The sequence below is a fragment of the Neomonachus schauinslandi genome, chromosome X, assembly GCF_002201575.2.
Source record: "Neomonachus schauinslandi chromosome X, ASM220157v2, whole genome shotgun sequence".
NCBI lineage: Eukaryota > Metazoa > Chordata > Mammalia > Carnivora > Phocidae > Neomonachus > Neomonachus schauinslandi.
The window spans coordinates 90,569,412-90,593,346 of NC_058419.1; the positions used below are offsets into that span (position 1 = coordinate 90,569,412).

At 44.9% G+C, this 23,935-nt stretch overlaps 1 protein-coding gene across 4 annotated transcripts in view; it reads left to right on the forward strand.

The window, feature by feature from the left end:
* CASK (calcium/calmodulin dependent serine protein kinase) overlaps nucleotides 1–23,935 on the forward strand; it is a 362,770-nt gene that overhangs the window by 333,985 nt on the left and 4,850 nt on the right. For 2 of the 4 annotated variants that reach the window (XM_044911949.1, XM_044911951.1), the window contains 4 exons: nucleotides 7,118–7,233; nucleotides 14,618–14,698; nucleotides 14,802–14,882; nucleotides 17,391–17,593. In XM_044911949.1, the coding sequence (XP_044767884.1) occupies nucleotides 7,118–7,233; nucleotides 14,618–14,698; nucleotides 14,802–14,882; nucleotides 17,391–17,593 (481 nt within the window). The remainder of the gene's footprint in view (nucleotides 1–7,117; nucleotides 7,234–14,617; nucleotides 14,699–14,801; nucleotides 14,883–17,390; nucleotides 17,594–23,935) is intronic. The other 2 variants (XM_044911950.1, XM_044911952.1) reach the window with 1 other exon arrangement.

Here is a 23,935-nt window from a genome sequence, read left to right on the forward strand (position 1 = left end):
CCCCCCCCCCCCCACCGGGGCTGGATCCCAGGGTCCTGGGATCATGACCTGAGCTGAAGGCAGACACTTAACTGACTGAGCCACCCAGGCATCCCTGTTTTGTTTGTTTTAAAACACCCTCTCCTTGCTCCTCCGCATGCTCTCTCGGTGCTCATTCCACCCCCCACCCCCCCACCAGCAGCGGGGAAAACCTCAAAGGCTATGATTCAGGGTCATTCAGGGTATTTGAAGGTAAAATGGGTTTCCCTGTTAGGAGAAAAAGGCAGCCAGAAGCTTCGTTCTTTACCTTGCGAACTCTTTAAAAATGCCTATTTTGTTAGAAAGTTCAAGCGTTGGAAACAGGTTAAAGTCAGAGAGCTTTTTGACACCATTTTTAACTGCAAGAAAAGGAGTCCCAGATTACTATATATTTTAGTAAAATCTATTTCTGCCATTGTCACTATTTGCTAACTTGAACTGTGTTTTGAAAGATGCTGGTGATTTTGCATTCGTCTGTACTTTAGCAATATATGAGAAATCTAGCAAAGAGATGACTTTATATCTGAGTTTTGTTTCATGCGACCAAAAATAGCAACCAGTAGGCATTGGAGCAGTTCGTACCCAAATATTTGAAGCTAGCTAAGAGACCCCAGAGGCCCTGAGTCCGCAGACATTGAGAATTGTTTTCTCACCCCTTTTTCTCACTAGTTACAGGGATTTCTCAGTTAATTTCCTTTGCGTGATTGCCTCCGTCACTATCCCATGTTTCCAAAAATATTCTTACGTTTAGACTGTCAGGGCGGATAAGAACTTCAGATGGCATCATTTTCCATGGGGACTCGCAGGCCCTGCCAGAGGAAGTGGCGGGCAGCCTTCCATCTGGCCCTGCCTTGCAGCCCCATCTTCAAGGAAGAGTTTAAGCATTAGGATGGACGTGATTTCTGAGTCACTTTCATGATGGATGTTATTATGTCATTAGTGACATTTACGCTTGACAAAATGTGTTCTAACCTGCTGCCATTTTTTAAAAGAATTATGTAGATTCCAGACCTCTTCTCCCTAGTCAGATCATCTGTAGAAATCCTGTTTCACAGACACCTACAACTCCCAAGTCCTCTGGAAGAATCCTGAGAAATGGCAGTGGGAAAAGCAGATTTGCTCCCTGTCTCCTGTAATGGTGGACTAGGTTATCTAAATCGATCCCCCTGCTGAAAAAAAAAAAAAAATGAAAAGTGCTGCAGAAAATATGTTTTTGAATATTACCTTAAAAGCATTAAGTAGCCAAAAAGGCATCGGGCAACTGAGTGACAAGTTTTTATGTGAAAGCCATTAATCGAGTGATAGAAAGTAGAGCAGCATATTGGCCCATTTTGCCAAGAGGACACGTCTATTACTGAAAACTGTTATGCCAGAGAACCAAGGTTAAGACCTAAGGCCTGTACAAGCAGGGGGATCTGTTAGGAGACCCGTCCCCCATTGTCGGGACTGCAGAGCCTCTGCCCTCAGGTTAAGAGCAAGCAGAGAAGTATGCCCTTGATGCCCTTCAACAGCTGGGGACTGGGGAGAAGGCTGCCTTGTTACTGAGCAAAGCCAAAGACACGAATAAAAGGAAAACAAAGTTTCCCTGAAAAAATCATGGCCGCTGGTCCGCCTTGAATAGCTCTGTACCCAGATACACATAGCCTGGGACGGTCAGGGGACTTCCAGCCTTACACTTGATTTGAGGCCTCTCCTTTACTAATAGTAGTTCCCTGTATCTGTTACAAATGAAAAGAAAGTCTCTGAAGGAGAACACTTTATGCTAGGCCTCATCCTAGAGCCCTTCCTAACCCCCCACATAAACTTTTACTAGGGCAGCGACCAACGAGTCAAAAAAACAAAAAACAAAAAACCCACAGGCACAAAAGGAAACAAGGAAGACCTGCCTGACAGACCCAACAGAGACCCTACTGAAATGACAGGCAGCAGAAACAAACCCAATCCCACTTGATGCAGGTTTTTAAACAACTGTGCGTATATTTTAAAATCAATAATCTTGAAAAACATCTTCAGAGAACAGGGAAATTGTTTTGAAGAAGAACCAGAAGGAACTGCCAAGAACAAAACACACAGTAACCAAACCTCAGTGGCTACACATCTATTAGGCTAATATTTTTCCAAGTTTTCACCATCAGGGAAATGGATGAAGAAAGGATGGCATATCCATACAGTGGGATGCTATGAAGCAATAAAAAGGAATGAACTGGGGGCGCCTGGGTGGCTCAGTTAAGCATCTGCCTTCAGCTCAGGTTATGATCCCGGGGTCCTGGGATCAAGCCCCGCATCGGGCACCCTGCTCAGCGGGGAGCCTGCTTCTCCCTCTCCCTCTGCTGCTCCCCCTGCTTGTGTGCTATCTCTCTCTCTCTGTCAAATAAATAAATAAAATATCTTAAAAAAAAGGAATGAACTATTGACACACACAATATGGGTAAAACTCAAAATCATTATGCTGAGTTTCCAGGCAAAAAAAAAGAGAGAAAGAGAACATACTATATGATTCTATTTATATGAAATTCCAGAAAACCAAAACGAATCTATAGTGACAGAGGGAAGAATGTATACATACAGCAGAACTGATGAAACTGTACACTTCAAATATGTTCAGTTTATTACGAAAAAAACATTCGGTGAAGGTGCAAAAACTGTAGAGGGAGAAAGGGATTCTAGCTGGGATGACGAGGAAGGGGCCCACTGGGCAGCATGTGCCTTGAGGCCTGAGTCGGACACTGAGGTAGAGGAAGGCATTCCCAGCGGCAAGGAAGAGCAGTGCCGCTGGTGGGCAGCTAAGTTGGTGTGTAGAATGTAGGTGGGCATTCAGTGTCGGTGAGAAAGGTTTGCAATAATACTGTCAGCCAGACCCAGAATCTTGGTTCATGAGTGTTTCTACCAAGTGACATTTGTCACACCCTGTCGATGAGAAATCAATTGTTTGGGGACCCAGACGCCTTCCCTTCTTTATCCTTGTTAAACTTCATCATGCTTGACAAGGCACACCAGTCAAGTCCTTTGATATATTTTGAGTCCCTGAATGTGTCATCCCTACCCTTGCCTACTAGACCCTCATCCAAGTCAGCAATGAAAATGTTACATATGTGTTTGAAATTTTCCTCTGGGTTGACCTAAGTCCTACCATGGTTTTCCTGCACTTACTGAGCTAAAAGAAACAGCACTCATTTCCTGCATGGTGGGTGAAGACTGGTTTCATTCCTCTGTCATTGCATCACATATAGCCACACCACAAATTTTTACTGGGACCTTTTTACTTTTATTCCTTAAGCTTAAAAACATTCGTTATAAGATACTCTATAGACTGTAACATAAGCTTCGCAGGGTCAGGATTTTATCTCTTTTAACCTTTCAAAAATTCCTCGGTCTTGTTTATGCTCCCAAAGCTTGTGTGCCTCACCGAAGCCAGAGCTATGGCTACAGCACAGATTGGCTTGTACTGGAAGAATCCCCACAACAAAGGCTTCATCAGCCTCCTCTGTATGCCACTTAGGTAATACGCGGACATTGACGTTGACGCTGTTGCTGAGCATTCACAGCATTTCCCAATAAGTGTCCTTCTCCTAATCAAAAAATAAAGGAATAAAAAAAAACCCTCAATTAACAAGAGAAAATAAGAGACATGGAGGACAGTCTTTTCGAGAAGAATAAAACAGTTCCCAACTCCTTTCATAATGCCAGCATTACCCTGATACCAAAATTCACAAAACGCAATTCAAGAAAACTACAGATGAGGCTCCCTCATGAACATAGATGTAGAAGTTCTCAACAAAATACACCAATATATAATAAGGATAATACATCTTGACCCAGTAGTGTCTGTACTGGGAATGCACAGCCGATTCAACATTTGAAAACCAGTCAATCCAATCCACTTTATTAATGGACTAAAGAAAATCCACATGGTCCTATCAGTAGATGCAGGAAAAGCACTTGGTAAAATTTAACATCCACTCATGATTAAAACCCTCACAAACTGTGAATCGGAGGGAACTTCCTTAACCTGATTGAGAGCATCTACCATAAACCTACAGCAGACACTATCAGAAAGGAAAAAAATATCACAGGTGATATGTTTCTGTGTGTAGGAATGCAAAGGAATCTATAGATAAACCATTAGAATTAATAGGAGAGGTCAGCAAGATGGTGGATATAAAATCAATATACAAAAAGCAATTTCTATTTACCAGCAAAAAAGAGAAAATAAATTTTTTAAAGATTTATTCATTTGAGAGAGAGAGCACATACGTGCACAAGCGGGGGAGAGGCAGAGGGAGAGGGAGAAGCAGACTCCCCACTGAGCAGGGAGCCCAATGCAGGGTTCAATCCCAGGACCCTGAGATCATGACCTGAGCCAAAATCACAAGGGACACTCAACCGACCAAGTGACCCAGGTGCCCTGAGAAAATAAAAATTTTTTACATACCATACATAACACCACCTGCATCACCTAATACTATAAAGCATTCTTGCAAAAAAAAAAAAAAAATAGAAATTAAATTTGATCAGACCTCTAGATCTAACTACCTATTTGGAGGAAATGCAAAAGACAGGGATTTACTGAAGACACCACAGGGATGAAATCAGAGAAATCCAGACTTGGAAACTATCGAACAAACAACCAGTTTTTGCAACAAATATATTGCAAGAAGGGAAAGGAGAGAGGGAACCTATAGATTTAAAAGGAATTTAAGAATATTTAAGGAGGGAATGATACAAACTTAGATTTGTTTCAGAATAATCTAGGGTGGATAGGTTGTAAATACAACAAGCCAGGAGTTAAGAAATGCTAGAGCTGGGTTGTAGGTATTTGGGGTTCATTACTCTCTACTCTTGTGTATGTTTGAAATTTTTTAAATTACAAAATTTTTTTAAATACCATTTGTATAACCTCTTTTTTTAATCAACAAGCTAGGAGCAAATCTAACAAAAATGTTCAAGACACAGGAAAAATTATAACATTGAGACATTAAAGAATACTTAAACAAATGGAGACATACTGTATTCAGGGACTGGAAGACTCAGTGTTGTAAAGATGTCTATTCCTCCCAGATTGATTCATAGATTCCATGCAGTCTTACTTGTTTTTGAAATTGGCAAGCTAATTTTAAAGTTTTCTTGGAAATGCACAGAATCAGGAATAGCCAAGATGTTCTTCTAGAAGAATAAGGAGGGAGGCCTTGCTCCACCAGATACCAATACTTACTATAAAGCTGTAGTCATTAAGATAATAAGATACAGGCATAAAGATGTTCAAATAGACCAATTGAAGAGAATCCCAAAACACTCCCATACATAAATAGTCACTAGTGAGGAATGGATAGTTTTCTCCGTAAGTCATGCTGTAACAATTGAGTGTCCATTAGGGAAAAAGAGAAGAAATAAATCGGGCCCCTAATTTCACACCATATACAAAAATCAGTCCCAGTGTATTCAAGGCCAAAATATAGGGGCGCCTGGGTGGCTCAGTTGTTAAGCGTCTGCCTTCGGCTCAGGTCATGATCCCAGGGTCCTGGGATCGAGCCCCACATCGGGCTCCCTGCTCCGCGGGAAGCCTGCTTCTCCCTCTCCCACTCCCCCTGCTTGTGTTCCCTCTCTGGCTGTCTTTGTCTCTGTCAAATAAATAAAACCTTTAAAAAAAAAAAAAAAGGCCAAAATATGAAAGCCAAAACTATAAACTTGAATAAGATCTTCAGGAACAAGGAAGGATTTCTTAACATATCAAAAATACTTTCCATAAAAGAAAAGATGGCTAAATTTGACTTAAACTAAGTTATGTTCATCAAAAGATGCCATAGGAAGAGTAAACAGGCAAGGCACAAAATGGAAGAAGGTATTTGCAACATGTATAACTCACAGAGGTGTAATATCCAGACCACGTAGAGAATTCCTACAAATCAATGAGAAAAAGACAACTGGAAAAGGAAAATGGCCAAAAGACTTAAACACTGTACAGAAGAAGAAATCCAATCCAATAAACCTGTGAAAAGGTGTGCAATCTCATTAATAATCCCTGAAATGCAAACTCAAAGCACAGCCTGATTCCAATAACTTGCCCACTGTGGTGGCTAAAATTAAAGATGGATACTACCAAGTGTTGGCAAGGAAGTGGAACAGCAGGAGCTCTCACACTTCGTTGGTGGAGTGTAAATCCGTACAACCTCATTGGAAAATCACTTGTCATTCTGATGGTGATTTTGGATTCTCCTTATATCTGGCTCACTCGGGGACCCCTGGTTGGCCCACAAGCAAACTCATTAAGCAAAACCACCTGTGGTGATATCCTAAAAGGCAAATATTTGCTTAGATTAAACCTAAGGGGACAACTTCTTAATAACATTTGTACTGAATACTATAATCACATAGAAAATTAAAATTCTCTGATTGTAATTCCAACTGTGGATTTAATTAGTGTTTTTTTCTTAGACTAGAATTGCCATGTAGTAATAGTACCATTTATTAAGCATCTACCATGCCTACCACTGTGCTGAGGACATTCTTTCCATTTTTTTGTTCTGATCCTTTACGACAGCCATCCAGGAGGCTAAGAAACTTGCCAATAGAATGTCCTGGCCAATCGTGTGGGCTCTGGTGCCAGCCCTCACTCACCCATGTAAGCTGTGTGGTTTGGGTCAAATTATTGAACCTCTCAGTCCTTTGATCCCCTCATCTGTAAAGCGGTGACATGATTTCATGTGTTGTTAGAAAGGTCAAATGAGTTAATGCATGTACATTTCCTAGGAAAGCACCTAACACTAAATTGGCACAAGGTCATGAGTGATAGAGCCAGGAGTCAAACCAGACCTGTCTGAACTCAAAATCCCACGCTCTGTCCACCACATGCCACAGCCATGAGTTTAGATTGCTTGGCTGCGTTATCAGTTAGCAGGTGCCCCGGGAATGTGATGTCATTTTATTATAAGCCTGTGTTTTTAAAACATCTCCAGTAAATTGTCATGAAAACCAAAGAGCAAGCTTTATCTTGAAAAGTCTGTGAGGAGTATGTTCATACAGGCTTGTATCAAGTCTTCGAATGAATGATTTTTGTCAAAATACAACTTTACAGGAGATTCTCTCTCTCTCTCTCTGCTAGGCGAGTTGCTTGCATCGCCATGGAGAAAACCAAACAGGAGCAGCAGGCCAGCTGTACTTGGTTCGGCAAGAAAAAGAAGCAGTACAAAGATAAATACTTGGCAAAGCACAATGCAGGTAGGGAAACATACAAGTGTGGCTGAGGCCGAGTGAGCACGGCAAAGACAGAGGTAGATCTCACATCTCAGTTTGGTCTTCCGAGTCCTCCTCCCCAAAATCCCACCCAATGAGGTCTTCATCAGCCTGCCAAACTTTTAAGAAAGCCCTACCTGCAATTATGATGTTGGTTATTTGCCAGCCATTTTATAGAGTTCTACTTCATAGGACGAAAATGCTATTTGGAAATAGTCTTCTCTGGAACTAAAAGGACCAGTACATTCAGTCCTCCCCTGAGAAATGAGAGCTTGAGGGTTTGCAGAGTCACCGGGATCCTTGCCTCCTTGCTGAGATTGATCTTGAGCAAATCTCCTCCCTCCTCACTCCTTTCTGGCCCTTGGACATGGCCCTGTGGCACATTGCTAAGGGCAGAGGGGCGCTCTTCACAGAGCTGTGGCGCAAAGGGTCTAGCGATGGGGTCGAAAGAGCACAGATGCCATTGGATACTAACGGCGTTTGGTCCGTTCCTGGGACTAGTGGTCTCCTCCTCCCCCCACCCCACCCCCCCGTTATTTCCTGGCTCCTAAAAGACCAAGAGCATGATCTCGGCCTTCCCTTCACACTGTTTGTCTATATGAAAACTTGAGTTCAACCTAAGTCAAAATACTCACTTGTTTGCTAAAAACTGAAATGAATGCCAAGCATGATCCGTCCTTGCCGTAGAATTCCCCGAAGACTCACGGGATGTAAGTTAAGCTAAAGGAAATGCATGCTGATACACAGAGTGGGATTTACTTATTTTCAGTAACTTCTCAGTAGAACTCCTTTTTATAAGGGACTTGTTCTGAGGAATTCAAGCCCCAATATTGGCATTAGATTAGTTCCCAAGGTTTCAGAAATAACTCCAAAAATAAAACCTGTGGCCAAAAAAAAAAAAAAAAAAAATCAAATGAATGCAGTCATGCATACCCAATTTGGCAGTATAATATTTCTGACAAATATGAAATGCACTTCTGTCTAGAATGTTATATCATGTAGTTAGCATCCACCAGGGAAAATTATTTACAAACTCTGAATTGCTCATTTCTTAATCAGCAAGTAAAAGTACACATTTTGAAATACTGCATCACGTGGGATGAACTTGAGTGGCCACTGGTTCATTTCAAATGATTCAGTTAAATGAGGAGTCATTCCCTTCATGTTGGCCACACTGTACCCCATTTTTATTTTTTTTTTTTTAAAGATTTTATTTATTTATTTGAGAGAGAATGAGAGAGAACACATGAGAGGGGGGAGGGTCAGAGGGAGAAGCAGACTCCCTGCTGAGCAGGGAGCCTGATGCGGGACTCGATCCAGGGACTCCAGGATCATGACCTGAGCCGAAGGCAGTCGCTTAACCAACTGAGCCACCCAGGCACCCTGTACCCCATTTTTAATTCCAATAAAATATATCCTTTCTGATTCTTCACCACTACAGAGCACTAGTCTGATAATGGCTTTTTTTTTTTTTTGTCTTATAAAGGGAAGAAATGTTTAAGGCAGATTAAACATAATTTAGCGACTGTTAATTGTAAATGCTCAGGTAGTACTTTTTGAAGACGTTCACTGTAATGTCAGCAGAATGTCGTTTAACACAAAACGTCAGTGGTTACTGCCAAGTCATCTTCATTTCCATCAGCTTCTAACAGGCTCACAAGATGTGTTGACATTTTATATATGTATGCACATACATATATGTATGTGCATACATATATAAAACCTAATCGTTTTTATAATTTTAAATGATGTATAGATATAGCTGGCATTATAATTTGAACCTAGAAAGAAAAGCAAATTGATGGCTGATTCAGGTTGTTAATCTATCAGTAGCTTTATATTCTCCTAATGGAGGACATGTAGACATAAGTATTCAACATGCCAATATTCTTTAATTCAGCTGTGAGGGAAAATAAGAAGCCAGTTGATTAGAAAACTAGAATCTCTCCATTCTGACAAAGAAACCGTTGACTTGTTCACTCAAGACTTTTGTCAGAGAATCAGCATGCAATCTGGCGGCCGATGTTTTCCACAGATCACTTTTTCCATTCTTCCACCACGGCCATGACCTATCTTCCACTGTCCCCGCCCTGCCCGACTCCCTCGTAGGTGGTGCTCAGTGGTCCTGAAAACACACCTGTAAGCCTAACAGGCAACCTGAGTGAGACAGGGTCCGGAATTAGCACCCCTGAGTGGCCCCCGCAGCCTGGGCAAATCACTCGGCTCCTGTGGGCCCCGAAATGAGGAGATTGGGTTAGTCAGTGAAAGATATCCTTTCTAATTCTAAAACTCAGGGCATCTCCGCTTCTTTCCTCACTGGGCCTAACAAATGGGTAGCATTTAATGAAGCCAGGCATTCATTTACTGCCCCTCATCTCAAGCTTGAGCTCTGGCAAACGCTGCTATCAAGTTCGAAGGGTCTCACCCTTGATAACAGAAGGCAGGAGCCTCCTAGGGATGGAATAGAATTGCTTTTTTCTCTATCATCTTCGGACATTACACCTCCTATGCAAAACCATGGGCCCATCCAAGTTCTTGTAAATTTTTAACTTAGGGAGGAAGTGGGGTGGGAGCCCCACCTGCACCACTGTTTTGTTATCTTCAGCATTTTCCAAAGCAGTGGTCTTTGGGGCCCCCGAGCTGTTCCCATCATGCTTACGGTCCCCTCTGTGTGTCAGTATTTGTCACTGCATGTGGGACCCTCCTTTCACGCCGGTTGATGCGAAGTCTCAATGTCTTATAAGGTCCTTGGAGAGCCACTCACGGTTCCTTGTAGCACTTGAGTTTAGGTGTATTTGTGATGGTCTAGTCAGAATGTCCCTGCTGGGATCCCCTGCCCACCGCCTGCCCCCACCCCCAAATCAAGCCTCATGAGCTCTCCTATTGGTGTTTCTGCTCGGGAAAAGATGTCCAGCTTTTTTCCTGGACTTTCTGAAGCATGCTGCCTGGCAAGGCCTTTCTGTCACCACTCTTCAGGCTCCTTCCCCTTCACCCACCAACCCTTCCATTTTGTTCACGACAAAGTCCACAAGAACCATTTACTTAGTGGTCACCTTTGCTTGACAAGAGATGAAGCTGTCAGGAAAGGGAAGTCAGGTATTTTATCAGCTGTTCTGCCTTGAGCCATGATGAAAGGCCGTCCGAACATGTGACGAGGCCTATATAAGGAAGGACCTGGTGTGAAAGAGAAACACGTACTACTGAACTCCGTCAGTACAGCGGGTGCTTTGAGAACTTTGAAACATCATATTCTTTAATGCCAAGAACTAGCCAAATGGGCTCATGGGCCACAAACCAAACAGTATTTCTGAAGGATTTTTCTGGCTTCTTCAGAAGTTGATTGTCAAATACAGCGGGTGGAGGGCGGGAATCTTCTAGTCCTCGTCCAATCCAAATAAGGGCCGTGTGTCTTATTTCCTGCTTCAAATCTTTGAGAATTCAGCAGATATTGATGGCAAGATCCAAACCTTCTCATCAAATTCTGAAGTTGTTTACGTTTGTAATAAAAATGAAAGATGGGAACTTGGTCAATGTCTAGAACTGATGGGAACGATGATACTAGAATTGTTCCCATTTCTGTCACCGGGACATCCCACGTGTCTAGCTGTAGCAGAATTCTATTCAAGCTATGTCACCTCCATCTCACATTATAAAATGACAGTCTGTTAGCTGGATATGACCGATAAATTAGTTTTGTTTTCCCCATACACGGTATTTGAAAGAATTGTAACTAGGTATTACATTTGAAAATCAGATATTTAACATAAAAATCTGGGTTTCTGCCTTGCCTTGAAAGAAAAGAGAAATGTGGTGACACTAGGCCCCCTTTCTCCCGTAGCGCCGCCGGGTTGTCGATGTCCCTTTTGGCTGGACACTCATTCCCTAGGACCCAGTGCTCCATTTGTGCCCCCGGCCCATGAACGCAGACGCATTCACTGCCCACCCAGCAGCTGCAGGCAGCTGAGTGCACGCCCGGCCCGAGTTACCAGTGTGCGAGGCCTTTTCTAATGGGAGGTTCTTACAGTATTTGAATATACTTACAGTTTTTCCAAATGAGACAAGGAATCGATGCTAAAGGCTTATTTATGGAAAAGATTCAACTGGAAAATACTTACCTAAACACCTAAAAGTGTCATGAATATTGAGTAGCTTACCAGGAAATCAGGATAATATGAGCAAACAATGCCAGACAGTATTTCTGAAGCCTTGGGAATAGATTTGATTGTGGTGTGTGTAGTGTTTACAGCAAATACATTTTCTGCAACGCATAAAAGATGTTTAGCCACATAAATTTGATGCAAAAAGCATTGTCAGGATGCTAGAACTATGCCCTTGAGGCATTGAGATTCCTCAACCCTAGGACTTCCAAAATCAGTTTCAAGATCAAGTTACTAACGTAAACTTGAGGGGAAAAAACAGTCTTCATTAATTCATTTTTTTAACTGTTAGAGCCTTGAGCAGTGGTATTTCTTTTTTTTTTTTTAAAGATTTTATTTATTTATTTGAGAGAGAGAATGAGAGACAGAGAGCACATGAGAGGGGGGAGGGTCAGAGGGAGAAGCAGGCTCCCTGCCGAGCAGGGAGCCCGATGCGGGACTCGATCCCAGGACTCCAGGATCATGACCTGAGCCGAAGGCAGTCGCTTAACCAGCTGAGCCACCCAGGCGCCCTGAGCAGTGGTATTTCAATATCCCAAGATAGTCCATTTACATACATACACATGAACCCAGAGGGTTTCTACAATACCATTCATAGGCGTGCTTAAATGATGCTTAATACCACAAACTAGTAGTTGAATAGGTTTTAAAAAACTATTACTTTTTTTTCTCTTCAATACAGAGAACTCTTAAGACAACAAAGAGTGGTCCATCAATCCCACTGCCCTGTTGGCTTTTTTTTTTTTTTAATAAAAGTAGTAGGCACCTGTGATTCGAAATTGCAAACAGTACAGGAAGGTACAAACTGAAAAGCAAAAGGCTTCCACACCTACACTTCCTGAGGAAGGTGTCTCGTAACTATTCCCAGACCAGATGTCCATGCATATTGCTAGCAAATCAAAACCCACTGGCTTTTATATAAGGATATTGTTGGATTTTTATTAAAATGAGTTTGTTTCTTAATGTGATTTATTTGCCTCGTGTTTAGAATATTGCATGGTAAAGTTTCTTTTGTGCATATTATACTTTTATTTTACTAATATATTAAAAGCCATATTTCAATGACCCCTGTACATTTTTCATGCTGTCTTACTCCCAATGGCCTCTGTGCATGTAAGTAACCTGTTGAGTGACTATGCCTCTTTGTTTTTGATGGTTTCCTTTCATTCAGTCCTTTTTAAAAAAAAAAAAAAAATCCGCAAACAACATAAAACTTTTAAAAGTTCAGCCTTTAAGTGTTCTCCTTATATTCCTTGTATGTCTTATTTTTAAATACTCTTTTATTGTTTCTCGATCCTATGACCATGTGCTGATTTCACTTAGACCAGAGTAACCTCTTCATGCTACTCGCTTATGGTTAAGATATCGATGTGTAACATACCTGTTCATTTGTCCGTGCTGTCGATTGTTGATCTCTAACTCATTCTTATGTGTGTCTAAAAAAAATGACCAGTCGTAAGTGGGTAGGATGCCCTTCCGAAAGCTTGTGCCATCATCATCTTGCTCTTTTGTGAGATGCTTGATTATTTTTTTATATTAGAATATATCAGCTTGTTGACGCACCGCTTTCATAAGCATCCTTTTTCTCGATGGAAACCTCACTCATAGGGCAGTGGGTATAAAAAGCGATGCCGTAAGCACTCCTGCTTTTCTTTTTGCAACTCTGACACTCCATAATCACTGCAGCATGACCAGCCAGCTCGAGCACGCACAGAACTTCATGTTCGTTTTGATTTGGGGAGTCTGCCATTCTAAACACAGAACGCATTTCTTGGTTTTTAGCTGTTGCTAGAGAATTAAAGACTTCGAGTCAACCTTTCTGGAATCAAGCTATCAAAAGGAAACAAAGGCACAGATACCCATTAACATGCACTAACCCTTATTTTAACACATTGTATTTCTTTTTTTTTTTTTTTAATAGCCTGGGAATGATACTTTTGTTCGTTTGTTTGTCTCTGATCTGTTGCACTCAAGAATATCCTATTTTGTATTTTAAGGTTCTTTGCTACTGGGAAGATCACAAATGTTAAGGACTGAGCTGAGAGCCAAAAAAGCATTTGGCCATATTGTTTCAGGGAGGAGAAGCTTCTCTTAGTGATTGACTGAAGCATCCCAGATCCCTTTACGGCACCATGGAATCAATAGTATTGAATTTATTTCAACCCCACTGAAATCTAGAGCTTTATTGAGTCTTCTTAAAAAAAAGATATTTCAGTGTGTGCCTGGCAACATTTGGGTATTACCACACGGAAAACTTTACAGGAAACATTGAATCTTGATTTTAGCCGCCTTGTGAGAATTTTCAAATGGACTACCTTGAACTTCAACAGGAATGGTCATCCTCTCGGGAAGGTTTTTGTAACAGTTTTGTTAAGAGGCAGGTTTCCAAAAACCATTTTTGAAAGCATTTCTTCTCAGTCTGTAATGATCAGAGAACTCCCCTTTTGCAAAGGTTTCCGAGCTCAGACTCTGCTTCATGCTTCTTTCCATTCTGTCCATCCTGACTTATGGCACACGGGCTGACAAAGTTCGGGGCCCAGGGAAGCATGTCCTCCTACTTAAGATACCCAAGACTTTCCATCGAATGGATAGCTGGGTTACAGTAAAACTTGTGGGATGCTCATTTCAAAAGCTTGTGAAATCAGTTACAGAACTTGACTTTGAAAGAAATCTAGCATGCTACCCTGAGCAACTCTATTGAAAGAAAGAACCATGAAGTCTAAGACCAGCTGTCCATGCATCTCTCATCCATCCCTAGAGATAATCTAGTGGCCTTTTTCTTGGTTAACTTTAGTTGCATTCATGCTATATTCATGTTGGTCACTGTCTGCAGATTTTTTCTTTTTAGTATCGCTGATTTTAGAATTGCAAAAATATGAACAGCATGTGGTTTTGAATGACTTTGTATGACTTGTTGGATACCGCATGACAAGATATGCAGTATCTCTTAGAATTTGGACTTTTATGCATGTGCTCAACATAATCTTTGGATGCCCCTGGTTCTAAAGTGCATTTTCATGGGCTTAAAACTGAAATTTTCTCCCAAAAGGTTATAGGACTAAAATTACATGTAAGCTACGGATATAAGTTGGACTCATATTTTTTGAAGACATGGTTTACTATAACTTTAGTTCTGCCAGTAAAATTATAAGTGACGTACATGAAATACTCCTTCTGTAAATTTACCTTTCTTCTAACTCTTTGCATTTTAGTGTTTGATCAATTAGATCTTGTTACATATGAAGAAGTAGTAAAACTGCCAGCATTCAAAAGGAAAACACTAGTCTTGTTAGGTAAGTTTGATTGTACAAGTGGCTTTCTTAGTCTCATCTTCAAAACATTCTGTGAGTGTTATTAACAATTGTCAATTTCACCTTTTTTTAAAAAACGACATAGGTGCGCACGGTGTTGGGAGAAGACACATAAAAAACACCCTCATCACAAAGCACCCAGACCGGTTTGCATACCCTATTCCACGTAAGCAATGTCTCACTCTCTTTTAAGTTTATTTTCCCTGGTAGTTTTTTAATATTGTAATTGACATACTGTTTTCCGTTACTTAAGTAATAGCTGCTCATTATGGGAAATGTGGAAGATCCAAAGCCAAACAAAGCAAAAACTGAGTTAACAATAATCCCAACCCCATTCCTCCAGGAATGGTCCTATAAAACATTCTGTTGTAGACTCTCCCAGGCTTCTCTCATTGCAAATGTAGGTCGTGTGTGATTTGTTTGTTGTTGTTTTTAATAAAATTGGGCTCATCCATCCTGTTTGTAACCTGATTTTCCCAGCAGAGTGGCATAAACATGACTCAGATGATTTATTCTTCAGAAGAACTGGTCTGAATGATAGGATAGTTTTCTTTGATAGAACGATGTTCTCCTTAAATGTACCCAAGTTAATTGACTTTCCTCCCTTTGAAAACCCAGTGTGCTATCAGTTGTTTATTATAAAGAATTTTAAATATGTAACATTTTTATTCCCCTTAGTTCTTCTGTCTTACCCTTAACTTCTTGCCCTCTGTTTCCTCAACTATAAGATGAAGTAATTCCAGGAATGTACAGAGGGCCTGGGATCAGGAAGCACCAGCAAATACCGGATAAATAGCAGCCCTGCTACTGCTAGCATTGTTTTTAGTCTTGTTACTCCAGAGTTTACAATTTGAATCCCAAAAGCTTTCTGATCGGTAGAGTTTTGCTGGAGGTGGGGAGAACTAAAGAAGGAGTTGTAAGAGCAAAGAGAGAAAATGGGAAGATGGACTCCACCCAGTAGGGCCTTCCAGTGCCTTCCAGAAGCCACATCAACACCACTTGCGGGTTTCTCTCCAACCCAGAGAGCCGTGAGGCTTCATAAGATGACACCCTCCCCTCCAAAACCCTATCTGATTCACAAAAAAAAAAAAAAAGGGGGAAATTCATCAGATACCATTTCAGTTGGTCCCTCTGAGATTTTTAGTAAAACACTTTGAACTGTTCTTTTGATTCTCATGTCTAGATCTTGAGTACAGCAAGCTTAACTAACTAACATCTAGTTTCTTCTTGATCACGTAACAACTGAACGTCCGTGTTATTAAATGGCCAGTTAGCTGGCTTGGTTTTGAAGCATACCATTGCCAACCTCAGGCATGAAGTCCCTCTCTCAAATATTGGACCCCAGATGTGTATAGAGCATATGTTTACCTCCCGCGATGACTAAGAATAGTACAGCATCAATACACAATACCATTTCATCAGCTTTTCATGTGCCTGGAGAAAGAGTTCTTTAAAACCTGCACATCTGGGTGCCCATGAGCACTTGTAGGTTCTAACGGTCTAGCTGGGGCAGGAAGGGCGGGGAGGTCCCCGTGGGTTTGGATCCATGCGCACGGCAGAGAGGAGCAATAATTTGTCCTTGCTCAAGGAAGGAAGTTGAAAGAAAGGGAGGGGGAAGGAGAGGGAGGAAGGAAGGAAAGAAGAGAGGGGAAAAGTAGTGGGAGGAAGGAAGATTTAAACCAGTGTTCCTGGCTTGGCTAGAAAAACATTTTCTAAACAGTGTTTTGCAGAACACTGGTCCTGTCGGTACCCCCCAGAACTAGGACTTACTGGCCGGTATGTTAGGGTACCTCCCCTTAGGTCAGGGGTCAGCAAACCTTTTCTGTAAAGGACTAGACAGTAAATATTTGAGGCTTGGACGGCCATCTGGTCCCTGTCACAACTACTCCAATCTGCCAGTGTCGCATGAAAGACACAGTCGGCATGGAAACAAACAGGCATGGATGTTTTCCAATAAAACTTTATTTACAGAAACAGGCCCTATTCGGCTCACAAGCCATAGCTTGCCAACTCATGGCATAGGTCTTTACTAACTGCTGTGGCCACATCTGGCCAAGGTCATTGTATTCTCAATGTAGTACACCTTTTGCTGTATTCTAACAATCTCCTTTAGGACGCTGCCGTAGACCGACACTATCCAATAGAACTTACAGAACTTTCTCTGACAGTGACAGTTTTCAGTATCTGCACTGTCCACTACACCAGCCAGTAGCCACACTGAACCCTTGAACTGTGGCTAGTGAGACTGAGGAACTGACATTTTCATTTTATTTAATTTTAATTTCTTTAAATTTAAATAACTATGTGGTTTTCCATTTTTTTCTTACTGCTTTTTCCTTCTGCTTAAGACCTAACTGCATTAAGGCATACAGTAAGTTATGTTCATCTTGGGTCATTCAGTGTCTTTCTCCCGTGGTGACCCACGAAGGGATGAAGTAAATCTCATCTGAACACCAAAAGATTCACCAAACGAAACAACTAGCCAGCTGCTGTGGTCTGATGTCACACAGATAAATACGGTAGAAGTTAGTTCTACAAAGCTCCTGGGGGGGGGAACAGGGCATGAGACATATACTAAAGAAGCCACAGCTTTTAAGAGATGGAGCAATGGGGACAGCGTCAGCTCATGAGCTCAGCCTTTTGAGCCTTTCATGATATGTGACTTTCTTTGCAGATACAACCAGACCTCCAAAGAAAGATGAAGAAAATGGAAAGAATTACTACTTTGTATCTCATGACCAAATGATGCAAGACATCTCGAATAATGAGTACCTGGAGTATGGCAGCCACGAGGATGCGATGTATGGGACAAAACTGGAGACCATCCGGAAGATCCATGAGCAGGGGCTGATCGCAATCCTGGACGTGGAGCCTCAGGTAACACGCGGCCACTCGCAGCCCCCATCAGCCTGCCTGCGTGCTCAGCCGGGCTTCTGACCTCAGAACTGCCCTCAGAAGGGCACGGGCCACGCGCTAACCTCGTAAACAGTTATCAGCAGCACAGGCCCCGGGGGCTACTGGTCTAGAGTGCGAACTGACCACCCCCTGGGCTCGGTGCACGCGCCGAGTAGTTAAGCAGCAACAGTACGCTGTCACGGGATTCATGACAGTACCTGACTGGGTCCGTGCCTGCCAGAAACCCGACACCAACGTGACCTCAGGGTGAGACTGGCCCCCGGTTATCCCAACAGCCACCTTTCCCCCTCAGTCCAGCTCACACTGGCCCATCAGAGCCTCTGCCAGCATCTTCTGTGGATCGGCAGCAGGGAGCTCGGATCCCGGGGCCTGGGTCTGGTCTGAAACACAGCCCGGGCTTTAGGGAGGCAAGCCTGGGTGAGCCCAGGGGATGCCCGATGGAGTGGGGCTGGAGACGCACGCTGGTTCTCAGCCTCCGCCGGCTCTTTACTGAGGATTATGCCCGACCCTGGGCTAAAACTGGGAGGGATCTGGAGAGCTTAGAGGAACAGGAATGACTGGATAATCTGTAGGGAAGTCCCAAGCTCGAAGCAATAGGAATTATTCAACTCGAAAAGGAGAAAGCCACACCTCAAACATGTAAGAAAGCCAAACATGTAAGAAAGGCCTTGCGTCAAAAATGCTGACAAGCTGGGGCGCCTGGCGGGCTCAGTCAGCAGAGCATCCAACTCTTGATCTCAGGTTCGTGAGTTTGAGCCCCACATTGGGCGTAGAGAGGACTTTTAAAAATAGCTTGTCAGCTTTTTTTTTTTTTTTTTTTAAATCTCCGAGGACAAACTGAGCAGAAGGGGGACTTAAAGCCCAGAAATGGATGTTGTAGACACCGGGGCGAGTTACAGGACAGGCTCGTCGGTGCCGCTGTGACTCCTGGGCCTGCCATTTCTAAGACCGGTCTGTGCCCCACATCCCGATCTCTTACAGATAGAATCATCTGCCCAAATGGCAGACCATCTCACCTCAAGCAGGCCCCATTGCACCAGGCTTCCCTGACTGTCCCAAACCCTGTTCAGGGGCCACCCTACGAGACTTGGTCCTCTAGCCATCCCCAAAGGGAGGACGGAAGCTGGGTCAGCAGGGTCCGTGTGACCCGAGGCCTGACAGCTCAGGCACTCGGCTCCAAGATCCTGTCGTCGTGGCCAGTGGGCTCCCCCGTTTCCGTTTCACGGCACCTGATGGGGTTCTTGAACTTGGAATCTGGTCAAGGCAGGGAACGCCACCCAGTTTACCTGGCAGTTAACTTGGACCCATAGAGAAGTAAATATACTCCGAATCCCTCCTTACTAGGGATTGGAAAAATCTCCTGGCCAGGGGTGGCTAGAGGCAGAGTCTCAATCCTGGGCCTGGTCTTCACCATCCTCCCCTTGGGTTCCACACTGGTCTTCACCTGAACGTCGTTCTCTGCTGGTAGTAATGTCTAGCAGTATGCTGGCTGCCGGGCCCCGCGGCGCCCCTCTGCATTAGCCAAGTCCACTTTCGAAGGCTTGCTGTCCTCCTGGCGCCCGGCTCTCCCCGCCCCCTTGCCCAGGCACACATCACTCTGCACTGCCGAGCGGGACACACTGCGCGGCCTTATCAGGACAGCCCCAGCGGTCACTCCGACGAGTGGCACCGGCCACCGGAGCGCCACTCGCCTCAGGCTGGGCACTTTCCCTGCTCCCCTGACTGCTGGCTGAGCTCACCGCATTCCTCTCTCCCAGGGCCCCCCACCCCTGAGGGTAGCAACAGGGATCGCCCAGGTCCTGCTTCTCTCGTTGGTCTGGTGGACTATACTGGCCCCGTCTAGACTCAAGTCCGGTCCCGCTCCCACGCAGACTTGGTGCTTGGACGTGCAGCTGCAGATGCCCATGGGGTCCGCACCCCCTAGGCTTTGCCCTTGGGCTGCCCTGCCTTCAGCCCCCTCTCTCCCCGGGCTGGACCAGGCCGGCGCCCTGCCTGCTGGATGCCCGGCTCCAGGAGGCTCTGCCCTTAGGACGCCTTTCTCCTCGCCTTTTCCCACCCCAGCTTGTCTGAGTCCCACCCCCGGCCCCCACTGTATCTCACGGACAGCTTGACTCAGCCAGCTTGTATGGAGCACTTACCCTATTCCAAGTGTTGTGTCAGGAGCTTAGAATACAAATAAGAAGCTGGTGAGGATGAAATTCATCCCTCGATGTACATCAACATCTCCCTAATGGGAGAAATGCCATGTGGTATTCTCAAGCCTGCTCATGTCTGCCCCCGCTGACCTGTGGGCCGTAGGGAGACCACCCGACACTGGTGTTCGGCTCACTGAGTTTGGATCTGTTATTTCATGCTATCTTAGCTTATTTTAGACAGGTCAGGCCAAATCGAACCCATGTCTAATACTATATGTTAAGACGCTGTGGTCCAACTTTAAACTTAGAAGGCCACAGTAAAGAAGATTAAACTAGAAGCAAACTAGTAACCTAGCTTCTTTTAAAATGAGAACAGGATGTGTTCCTACCATGCTGTGTATTTTGCAAGCACGAGTACTCTTTCCCGACTCCTTGGAACCCTGAGACAGAGGTATCAGTATCAGCTTTCATAGATGAAGAACCAAGGCGTAACAAAACTGTGACTCGAGCAAGGTTTTACAACCACCCAAAAGTGGGGTTAGAACTTGGACAGCGTTGGTCTGGGCTTTGGTTTTCGTACAGTTGGCCCCAGACTCCTTTCACTCTTCCATCCTGGAAGAGGTGACCCTGGGAATCCTTAAGCTTCTCCACCTTGTATATAGTCGTAAGATTTAAATCTTTTTTTTTTTTGTAATGTTTAGAAAAATTGATAAGGCAGTCAAAGCCGAGGAAGAAATATAGAACTTCTTCCTCATGGAAATACAGCCCTGACTGTGAAAATAATCTGTGATAGCGCCAGGGTATCACCGAACCTTACCGTGATGGTTTTTTAGTTTTCAGATTTTAATTTTATTCTGGTTTATCCATTTGCTGCTTTAAAAAGTTCACAGTAGCAGAATATTTGTGGGTTTGTTCTTGCCCAGAGAGGGAAAGGTCGTCCACAAGGGGTAGCCAGGGTAGCTGCAGTCTTGTTAGGGATCTACGCTTGGAAACAAGAGCCAGGGTCTGAGCCCGGGGTGGTTTTGTGAAAGCTGATCTCTGGGGTCACTGTGCTCTTCCTTAACCCCTTAACATTTTTGTACAAAATGACTCAGACACTTTCCCTTATGTACTTTATAAGTTTGCAGAACAGATCGGTCTTCAGGATATCTGCATCATAGATACTTGGTCAAATCTGTTTTCGTTCCTTACAGGGGGTAACCAGGGATGAACTGTCGGCCATATAGGAGCCATAAAATCAATTTGTCTCCACAGAAGAGAACTAAAAACTTAAAATGTTAAAATAATGGTGCTTTGGCTGTTTGAATCCGTCTTTTCAGCGATCTTTGTAGACTCTCCCTCCTCTCTAGGATTCAGAGACCTTCCCTGTGAATACTGACAGATTTGTGTCTCATCTTCAGTCAGAAAGGAAGAGGGTTTAGAGACCTCTTGAAGTCCTCCATTAACAGCTTGAGGGAAGGGAATCCTTATGAAGCCATTCTAGTTGCTGTCCCTCAAGTGACCCTGGGCCTCGGGCAGGCTGAGACTGCTCCGAAGCCCCTGCTGGAGACCCGTAAGTAGAGTTTGGGGACACAGCCCTTCTGGAACCACTGAGGAAATGTGTGGTGACTCTGCTGAAGATCGGAGGGCTACCAGATGAGAAAATCTCAGTCCCGATGTGAAGGGTCTTTTCATTTTTGAAAATGTAACAGAAAAAAAAAAGAAAGGAACATAGGCTAGAAATCGAAAATCAAAGCCCCGAAAAGGCTCCCGTAGCTACCGTGATCGGCATGCGGGTTGGCTCTGACCCTCCCGGCAGGCAGGATGGGGGGGGGGGTCATCCTGGATCTCCTAGAAGCACACCAGTTCTTCCCTTGGAATTAACTAAGGGAATAGAACCGGGTTCTTGGACACAAGAGGCACCGGGCTGGGAGACGAGCACAGCCTTCAGTGACCGCCGTGTGTAAGCGCGGAATGGCCTCCGCATCCAGACGGATGAAGGCGAAGGGCCCGCGTGCCGCGCAGAGAAGGGGAGCGTGCTTTCGGGTGTTGCAGTACGATAGCAGGTTAGAACTGCTATTAAGATAAGATATTATTAGAATTAAGATAATTCAAGGAATTGGGTGGCTGGCAGGCTGGGGCCGCTGAGCAGAGAGAAGACCACTTCACGCCTGGGGTGTTCTCAACTTCACCCATGGGTTCCATTCAGCATCACGGCCGTGCGAACCTCCCGTCCAGCCCTCGGGTAGTCAGGGATGGAAGCAAAGGGAGGAAGCGTGCACTGGAAAATCCAACCTGCCTAGCCGCCTAGAGGCTGGCTGTGGGTGGATGAGGCTACCTTCTGTCTCCATGGACCCTGTAGCCTCCTGATCAGTGAGCACAGGAAGAATGGGGGGCGGGGGGAAGGCCCAAGATAATACTGACAAAAAGGGTTTCTAAAAGAAGATTCCCCGTTAGGCTCAAGCGAGCTATAGATGCACTTTTCCATGGTGTTGGTTCCTTGCTAAAGTCTTCAATCACAGAAGGGTTGGCAAAGAAATTGCCAATTACCTCTGTCAAACATGAACATAGGCAGGCTTGAAGAGCTTTCTCAGAGGGGAGTGTGACGTTCACAACTAAAGCACTGTGATCTGACAGGTGACACGGCGTGCCAGGCTCCCGTAGCCCCCAAGGAGCACCTGGGTCACGGAGATTCAGAAACCTAATCCCAGCGCACGTGAACCTTGCACTAAACCTTTAGCATCCTGATGATCTCTCCCGAGCCTGTATATTCAGAGGCCAGGAGGCTCCCTTTAGCCACCAAGCCCAGTGCCCAACAGTCGAACATTTTCTGCCAGTCATTCGTGCCACTTTTACGTTTTCATTTCAGCATAAAGACCGTTTATGCGAGGTGCCGTGTAGGGCATGAGGGAGGCGACCGAACAAGACCCAGCCCCTGCCCTCAAGCTCACCGTCAGGTGTCCAGGCACTTGCATGTGTGGCGGGTACCCCGGGGGGAACCGGGAGGGGCGCCTGACCTGGCTCTGAACTCACAAAGGACTAAGACAAAAGAACACCAGTGCCAAGTGCCGAAGGCTCACTCAGCCAAGCCAAAAGGGAGAATGGGGACAGAGGGTCCAGGCAGGGGGAGTAGTAAGAAAAAAAGCTGGGAAACCAGAGAGAGCATGGCCCTTTCTGAAACTGGAAGTAGTTCAGCAAGGCCAGTCCACAGAGGGAGAGGGGGTGAGGTAAGCACAGACCAGCGCAGGAGGGAGGGAGCCGGCATTTATGCTAAGGAGTGGACATTCTGTCCCCAGGCCAAGAGGGAGCCCTGGAAGGGTTTGGGGCAGAGCAGCAATACAGTGGGATTTGCCGCGCCAAAAATCGATCATTCTAGCGGCGGGCTTTAGTACAGAGGCAGAGCGACCCGTCTAATGGCTACCACGGTAAACCAGGCAAAAGAGGGAGGAATAGGAATAGGGCAAAGCAAACAATGCAGATAACAGAATAGACACGGTACATGCTCGTATAAAGGACAGCAAGGCGTCCTTCACACACACACACACACACCACCCCCCGTGCAGACAAATCAGTGACACGCCGGTCCCTCGTGAAGTGTATGCCTGCAGATGCTGGGGTTTTGTTCCGTGGCGGGGAGGCCACAAGCCCTGGGAGGCTTGCATCCTCATGCAGGGAGCTGACGAGTAAGCCCGTACCAGAATCCAGTCCTGGGGCACGGCGCCCCAGCTTGGCGCTGCGTCCCTGCGCACAGGGAGCTCGCGCTGTCCCGGGTGGTCATGCCTAGGGGGGGAACTGAACCAGCCTCCGAGCCCCCTCCTGTGGGCCTGCCAACTCCCTGGGGCCTCAGAGCACCTGTAGTGGCTCCGGCCTCCAGCCCTGGACCAGGTCTCTGGGCCACCCCGCGGCCTTTGGGCAGGGGGACGCAGAAGGCCTGGCAGTGCCCGGGGCGTGCTGGCCCCGTTAGCTATTTGAACATGAAGCTGTGGTGAAGCAGGCTGTAGATCGGGGCAGAGCCAGCTGCTGGCCCGGGTCCACCCGAAGCGCATCGCCTCGCCACTCCCGAGGCGGGCTAGCGTTCACAGGCAGGCTTAAATGAACATTAGCCAGCGCAGTCGGTGTTGACCTTTCTGAAGAAAAGGCAGTCCGACTGATTCAGGAGAGTCATAAGATTTTTTTTTTTTTTTTTTTT